Here is an 8,155-nt window from a genome sequence, read left to right on the forward strand (position 1 = left end):
CGGCTGGGGCTGGCCTGGCACTGGGCCGGGTCAGCCTGAGGGCCGCTTCTCTCTGTGCGCAGGAAGGACCTGTGTGCGGCCATGAACCGGCCCTGTGAGACCCTGGGCCTGTCCCACGTGGCGGGCATGTGCCAGCCGCACCGCAGCTGCAACATCAACGAGGACACGGGCCTGCCCCTGGCCTTCACGGTGGCCCACGAGCTCGGACACAGGTACCGCCCCGCCCCTGCTCCCGCACTAACGACCCAGCTTCCCTGACAACCCGGGGTCACCAGGCAGCTGGGCCACGGGCCCCAGGACCCCAGGGAAGCAGGCCTGGGCTTGGCCACGTGCCGCCCCTGCACCCGCCCGCAGCCAGGCTGCTCCCCTGTCAGATGTGGGGAGGCCCACGTGGGTGCCGGGGGGCTGGCTCCGACCGAGTCCTGGCTGACATGGGGTCGAGACGGCCAGAAAGTCACTGCCATCTTTGGCTGTCCCTCCGCGGTGCGCTCCGTGCCTGTGTGGTGCGCTGCCCCCACACCTGCGTTCCTGGTCATTCTGTGACCTCAGGCAGTGCCCTGCCCTCTCTGGTCTTTTGTGTGCCCCTCGTTGATCGAGGAGGTTGGCTCAGGGATGCTCCGGGCCCCCCCGGCTGGCACCTCTGCACGAGGCGTTTGGCCCACAGAGACCTGTTGGTCAGAGGTGTCAGGTCATCGTTCACGTGCTCTCGCTTCCTTGAGTGACCGCCCCAGATCTGCTGTTCCCCGGCTTGTGACCTCCGCCAGTTCCTGGGCGTCTCTGGGCCTCCCTGGAGGACTGGGCGAGATGGGGTTTCGGAAGGCGCTTAGCATGGCATCTGGCGTGCAGTTAGCACTGAGCACGGAGCATCTCCCTCTCCTTCCCCAGGGCGGGGTCCCGGGCACTCTCCATGGCAGGGCAGCTCACACTCCTCATCCTAGTGCACAGAAGGGACCCGGGTCCTTCCCTGCCGGTCCCCGTGCGATTGTGGGGGCAGCTGTCGCCCCCCCATGCCCGCGGCTTGTCACTGCGGGTACCCCTCAGGCTCGGGAGGCCGTCCCGCCCGCACTGGGTTCAGGAGGCTGAGGCTCGGAGGGGCGTCGGCCCCGCAGGCCGCACGGGGTTTGGAGGCAGAGCCGCCCGTGGCCCCGCGGCTCACCGGCCCCCGGGGCCTGTGCTCTCACGCAGTTTTGGGATTCAGCACGACGGAAGCGGCAATGACTGCGAGCCCATTGGGAAACGGCCTTCCATCATGTCTCCACAGCTCCTGTACGACACCGCGCCCCTCACCTGGTCCCGCTGCAGCCGCGAGTACATCACCAGGTTCCTGGAGTGAGTCCGCCGGGGGGGGCGGGGGGCTGCCCGGTGCCCCCAGGAGCTGGGCCGGGGGGGGCTGCCCGGTGCCCCCGGAGCCAGGTGCAGAGAAGCACAGGCCCGTCCCCCTGGGCTGGACTGAGAGGTCCCCGAGCCCGTCTCCATGTCCCACGGCCCCGCAGAAGGGAGAGGGGTCGTGGGGACCTAGGGAGGGGGCTGGGGTCGGGCCCTGGGTTTGGGACAGGACAGAGACCGGTCAGGACACGGCTCAGGCCGCTCAAGGCACCAAATCTAAAGCCTGTTCTCTCTTTCTCATTCTCGCAACTGGTGACCGTGTTTTTTGTTTGCTATTTAATGTTGTTCTAAGCAAGAAAAATGTAAAGATTTAAGTTATTAGCACAGAACCTGGCGCAGCGCCAGCTACAAGTACACGAAGGAGGGCGGACTTGGGGCGCGAGGCCCCGCGTGACGCGGCCGGGCCCGCAGCCCCGCTCACAGCTGGAAACGTGCGCGGACCGAACGGTTTTATTCCACTTCCCACCCCCGTGCGTTCTCGCACTGCCCCCGCCCTCGGCTCACGCAGGCCAGAGGTCTAAGGGAAAGGGTCTGGGGGTCGCCCCGTGTCCCCCTCTGCATCCCCACTTCCAGCGTGTGGGTGCCCGAGACGGAGGTAACGCCCATCAACGGGACGACGGGGTTTCTGGGTTGTTCATGCTTCTAGACACGTCCCTGCCTTGTGTCAGGGACACAGAGCACATGACATCTGAGCAGGTGCTGGTCCCCCGTCAGTGGGCTTCTGGTTCCAGTGTAGACCGGTGCCTTCCAGGCCCTAAAATGGTCCTGCACGGCTCTCCTGCCACCGATTGGGGGTGCTTGTTTCAGGGGAGCAGCTTCTAGAAAAGGTGGGTGGAGGTGGGGCTTGCGTGTTTGGAGTGCCTTCATCCTGCCCTCACTCTGCGTCGGTAGCCTGATGTGACATCGGCTTCAGGCTGCCAGTCACCCCGGCGGCGCTTCAGACGCTTCATTCCCGGCGCCCAGGCGGCTCAGCAGGTTGAGTCTCTGACTCTTGGTTTCAGCTCAGCTCAGGATCTCACGGTGTGTGAGTTCGAGCCCCACTTTGGGCTCTGTGCCGACAGCGTGGAGCCTGCTTGGGAGTCTCTCCCTCTCCCTCTCTCTCTCTGTCTCTGTCTCTCTGCCCCTCCCTTATTTGTCCTTTCAATCCGTGAGCATGGAATGTCTTTCCATTTCTGTGTCTTCTCTTTGGTTCTTTTCAGCAGCGTTTTATAGTTTTCACGTGCAGAAGTTTTTTTATCTTGATGAGGTCCCAGTACTTGATTTTTGCTTTTATTTTTGTTGCCTCAAGAGACCTATCTAGGAAGAACATGGCTGATGTCAGAGAAATCACTGCCTGTGTTCTTTCTCCTCTAGGATTTTTAAGAAAAAAATTTTTTTAATGTTTTATTTATTTCTAGGAGAGAGGGAGAGAGAGAGAGACAGCGTGAGCAGGGGAGGGTCAGAGAGAGAGGGAGTCACAGACTGAAACAGGCTCCAGGCTCTGAGCTGGCAGTCAGCACAGAGCCCGACGCGGGGCTCGAACCCACGAACCGCGAGGTCATGACCTAAGCGAAAGTCAGACGCTTAACCGACTAAGCCACCCAGGCGCCCCTCTCCTCTAGGATTTTTATGGTTTCAGGTCTCGTGTTTAGGTCCTTAATCCATTTTACGTTTATTTTTGTGTGTGGTCTAAGAAAGCAGTCTGCTCTTTTTTTTTTCTTTTTTCAAGTTTATTTGTGAGAGAGAGATAGAGAGTAGGCAGGGAGGGGCAGAAAGAGAGGGAGGCAGAATCCCAAGCAGGCTCCACATTGTCAGTGCAGAGACCAGCTCGGGGCTTGAACTCACGAACCTTGAGATCATGACCTGAGCCGAGATCAAGAATTGGTCACTTAACTGACTGAGCCCCCCAGTCGCCCTGAAAGTGGTCCATGTTTATTTCCCTGCACGTCGCTGTCCAGTCTTCCCAGCACCACTGGGGGAAGAGACTGTCTTTTTCCTATTGTGTATTCTTGCCTCCTTTGTCCAAGATCAGTTGCCCGTATGACTGTGGCTTTGTTCCTGGGCACCTGGCCTTTCCGTCCCGCTCCCTTGACCTGTTTCTATGCCAGCACCGGAGCGTTTGATCCCATAGCCTTGTAACCTACCTTGAGGTCTGGAATTGTGATGCCTCTAGTTCTGTTCTTCGTTTTCAAGGTTGCTTCGCTATTGGGGTCTTTCGTGGCTTCATACACATTTTAGGATTGCGTGTTCCAGCTCTGTGAAAAATGCTGGTGGTGTTTTGACAGGGATTGCATTTAATGTGTAGATTGCTCTGAGGAGTATAGACATTTTAACAGTAGTTGTTCTTCCAATTCACGAGTGTGGAGTGTCTTTCCATTTCTTTGTGGTTTTGTGTCCATCAGTGTTTTATAGTTTCAGAGTACAGACTGTTCACCTCTTTGGTTAAGGTGATTCCTTGCTACTTTATTATTTCAGATTCTGTGTCTCCCTCTCTCTGACTGTCCCCTGCTCACGCTGTATCTCTCTCTCTCTCTCAGATATAAATAAAAAAATTAAAAAAAATAAAAAACCCCAAAAAACCCCAAGGTGACTTGGGGGCCAGTACTCAAGCTGAAATACTTGGGTGGGGGTGGATACTGGGGTCGCCATCTGACAGTAAGAGTCCGTGCAACTTACCTTAACCTCATAAGGAGTTCTTACTCAACCTATGAGTTCAGAAAACGGCTCCCAACAGATTTTGTATCCTGAGATTTCCCGAATTAATATATCAGTTCCAGTAGACTTTTGGTGAAGTGGCTCGGGTTTTCTACGTATAGTATTACATCATCTGCAAATACTGAGTGTTTTACTTCTTCTGGGTCAATTCAGATTCTTTTAATTTCTTTTCCATGCCTGATTGGTGCGGCTTCATCCAGGACTTTGCTGGATGAAGGTGGTGAGAGTGCACATCTTTGTCCTGTGCCTGATCTTAGAAGGAAAGCTCTTCGTGTTTCGTCATCGAGGATGATGTTAGCTCTGGGTTTTTCACATACGGCCTGTATCACAGCGAGGGACGTCTTCTAAGCCTGCTTTGTCGAGGATTTTTCTCATGAATGGATGTTGTATTTTGCCAAATACTTTTTCTAGGTCTATTGAAAGGATCGTATGGTTTTTAATCCTTTCTCTTGTTCACGTGATTATCGTGTCGATTGATTTGTGAATCTTGCAATGTGGAAATAAATCCCAGCTGATTGTAGTGAATGATTTTTTAAAGATATTGCTGGATTCCGTTTGCAACCATTTTATTGAGAATTTCTGCATCCACGTTCATCAGGGATACTGGCCTGTCATTCTCTTTTTCTGTGGTGTCTTTGTCTGGTTTTGGTATCGAGGTATAATGCTGGCTTCGTAGGATGAATTTGGAGGTTTTCCTTCTTAATTTTTTGGAACAGTTTGAGAAGGAGAGATGTTAACTCTTCTTTAAGTGTTGGTAGAATTCGCCTGTGAAGCCATCTGGTGCTGGACTTTTGTTTGATGGGCGTTTTTTATTCCTGATTGTTTCTTTGCTGGTGATTGGTCTGTTCAAGTTTTCTATTTCTTTCTGATTTTTTGGGTGGGGGGGAGGAGGTTATATGTTTCTAGGAATTTATCCATTTTTTCTATGTTGTTTACTGTGTTGGCATTTAGGTTTTCATAATTACAATCCTTTGTATTTTGGTGGAGTCCGTCGTTACTTCTCTTTCATTTCTGATTTTGTTCGTTTGAGTCCTTTCTCCTCTCCTCCCTCCCCCTGCCTCTCTCTCTCTCTCTCCCTCCTTGTCTCTGACTCTCTCAGTCTTTCTCATTGGTTCGATAAGTCCAGCTACAGGCATATCAATTTGGTCGATCCTTGCAAAGAACCTGAGCTGTGCTACTGGTTGTTGTTGTTTTTTTAATGTTTATTGTATTTATTTTTTCTCTAATCCTTATTCTTTCCTTCCTTCTGCCAGTTCGGGGTTAGTTTGTTCTCTGGCTCCTTCACGGGTTAGGTGAGCTTATTTCTCGTGCTGCCCCAGGCCTGCCCCAGACATGCTCCTCCTTCTGGGGCTCTTCAACCTTCAGCTGCTTTCTTCTGTTTGGAGGTTTTACTTTTTTTCCTGAGTTTTACCTTTTTCCTGGGCAGCATCCACATGTCCACCCTCCTGTTAGGTTTTTTCTACTGTTGCTGTAGCTTCCTGGCTTCCTCGTTCTCCGAATGCGCCTTCTTACTGTCACATTTCCGCCATTTCCTCTTTTCTTCCTGACGTTATTCCTTGGATGGATTTAACCGTTTTCTTCAGCTCCCTGCAGTCTTTTTATTTAATTTTTACGTATATATATTTTTTAATGTTTTCTTTATTTCTAGGAGAGAGAGAGACAGTGTGAGCAGGGGAGGGTCAGAGAGAGAGGGAGTCACAGACTGAAACAGGCTCCAGGCTCTGAGCTGGCAGTCAGCACAGAGCCCAACGCGGGGCGTGAACCCACGAACCGCGAGATCATGACCTAAGTGAAAGTCGGACGCTTAACCGACTAAGCCACCCAGGCGCCCCTTTTTATTTAATTTTTAAAAATCTGTCACATTAGGAGCGCCTGGGGGGCTCAGTCGGTTAAACATCCGACTCTTGGTTTCAGTTCAGGTCAGGATCTCGCGGTTTGTGAGTTCAAGGCCTGCGTCGGGCTCTGTGGTGACAGCGTGGAGCCTGCTTGGGATTCTCTCTCTCCCTCTCTCTCTAAAAAACAAAACCGCAACTTTCACGTTAAAGGAGGCATAAAACTGGCTGGGCTTCCTGTCACACATGGGAGGGGGCGCGGGGATGCTGGTTGGCGGGCGTTTCTGAGTCCTTGCAGGGGACTGGCCGGGGTGTGGCTGTGTCCTCGGGAGGTCGTCACATACCAGTGTCTACAGTCCTTTTTTGGAGCGGGTCTGTTTCCCCAGAGAGGAATCTCTCATCCTGTCCTGGGAGTGTAGTCCCGGGGGTGGGGGTGGGGGGGACACTTAGATTTGTCCCCATCTCTGTAGGTCACCCTGGGCCGGATCCCCTGGTTCACCCTCTTCGGAAAGTGGCCCCGGCCCTCTGCAGGCGGCCACACAGCGTTGGGGGGCTGGTGTGGGGTGTCGTCTCCTGTCCCCAGGCCTGCTGGCGCCCCAACCTCCGTGGCTCGCCGGGGCCCTGAGCCTGAGCCTTTCTGGGGCTCTGCCTGGGGCGGTTTCTCCCTGCGGGACTCGGCCGCCAGCTCAGCCACCGCTTGCCATCTGCTTTCCAGCTCCAGGGTTTTGCTCGCATGCTTCATGCGCCGTCGCCACCTGCCCCTTGGCCTTTGTCCCTGTGGACCTGTGCCTCCTTCACTCCTTTGCTGTCACCCTACTGGGCTGCTGGGAGGGAGTGGAGAGCAATCGGCCAGGTTCTTCTAGAAGTTGCTCGCTGTGGGGTTTAGGTGGGTGTGGGCAGGGGCTCCAGCCCCCGACAGAGGATGGATTGCGGGGGTGAGGGAGGTGGCGGAGGGGGGTCGTGGGTGATGGTGAGGGCCTGGACTCCGGCCCCGGCTTTTCCTTGTGTTGACGGATGTGTTACGTGGGGCCCGTGATGGGCCTGCCTCGGGGCTGGCTGTGGGGGGTTGGCCTGCAGACGGGTCAGCGTCCGGCACGTGGGTAGCATCCGGTGCTTGCTAACTGCTGTCACGACTTCTGAGCCGTAGAGAACACGGTCCTGAACGAGCACAGGAGCCTGGGCGTGTGGGTCAGGCCTGAAAACCACCCCAGGGGCGGGTCTCCTGCCCCAACGTGGGGGCAGAGAATCGGGACGGGCTGGAGGATGCGCCACTTGTTCCCAGGGGTCCCCGCCCAGCGAGCCCCCACACCCCTGTGCCCTGCCTCCAGGACGGACGCACTCGGGTCTCTGTGCCTTCAGCTGCTGGACTGCGTGAGGGACTTGGCTTGGGGCCTGGGGTGAGGGGTGGGGCGAGCAGGCCGGAGCCTGGGCACAGAGACGCGCTGCAGGGGAAACGGCCAGAGAGCGGCGAACCCGCGGTGGAGGCTGCCGGGGCTCACCGCTGTGGGCCGGCTCTGCTCCAGCCTGGAGGCCCAGGAAGGGCGGCAGGAGGGGGCTCACATGGCAGGCGGGGCCCTGCCTGTCCTCAGCCCCCCTGCCTNGCATCGGATGGGCTCCACTCCCTGGGGTTGGGGCAGAACGAACAAGACGCACGGACGGTGCCAAGTGGGCTCAGGCCGTGCTCCCTGGACGTGGGGTAGGCTCCGTGGCGCTCACAGGCCCCTAGTTTCCCCCTGGACTGGACGGTCCTCGGCCCCGCCCGGAGCCGCAGGTGTATGTCCGCAGTGCGAGGAACCCGGCGGAGAGCTGGCCGCTGCTGCCGTGTCTTTCCCAAGTACATGCCGCTATGTGCACCTTGGTGGCTCCGGGCCCCACGGGCAGCCTCGGCCTCCTGTGGCGGAGGGTGTGAAGGCCCGGGGAGGGCGAGGGATGGCCTGGGCCACGCGGCCTCTGGAGCTGGGCAGGGACCCGCATTTGGGGTTCCGGCTCCCCGTCAGCACTTAGGCCTGAACATGGCCCTGATTCTGGTGCTGGGTCCTGCGAGGGTCCCCAGCACCCCAGCCCCCCAGCCCCTCACACACGGATAGAATGGACCAGATGGGCTCTTGTCACCCCAGCTGCCCAGTCCACAGGACCTGACACATGGTGGGTTCCAGCCAGGAAACCGCCCGGGGGTGCCCTGGGGCTGCTGCTGTGGCGTTGGGGTGCGATAGACCGCAAATTGGAGGAGCCACCAGGCCGGG

The 8,155-nt window shown here is 56.6% G+C and overlaps 2 protein-coding genes across 2 annotated transcripts in view; both read left to right on the forward strand.

Annotated features, from left to right (window-relative positions):
• The window catches only part of IDH3A (isocitrate dehydrogenase (NAD(+)) 3 catalytic subunit alpha), a 207,535-nt gene that overhangs the window by 69,935 nt on the left and 129,445 nt on the right, over nucleotides 1–8,155 (forward strand). The gene's annotated exons all lie outside the window — the stretch shown is intronic.
• ADAMTS7 (ADAM metallopeptidase with thrombospondin type 1 motif 7) overlaps nucleotides 1–8,155 on the forward strand; it is a 27,056-nt gene that overhangs the window by 5,754 nt on the left and 13,147 nt on the right. The window contains 2 exon segments of the mRNA XM_077774250.1: nucleotides 63–212; nucleotides 1,186–1,329. Coding sequence (XP_077630376.1) covers nucleotides 63–212; nucleotides 1,186–1,329 — 294 coding nt within the window.

This window comes from Crocuta crocuta, unplaced genomic scaffold (assembly GCF_008692635.1).
Source record: "Crocuta crocuta isolate KB4526 unplaced genomic scaffold, BGI_CrCroc_1.0 scaffold7, whole genome shotgun sequence".
NCBI lineage: Eukaryota > Metazoa > Chordata > Mammalia > Carnivora > Hyaenidae > Crocuta > Crocuta crocuta.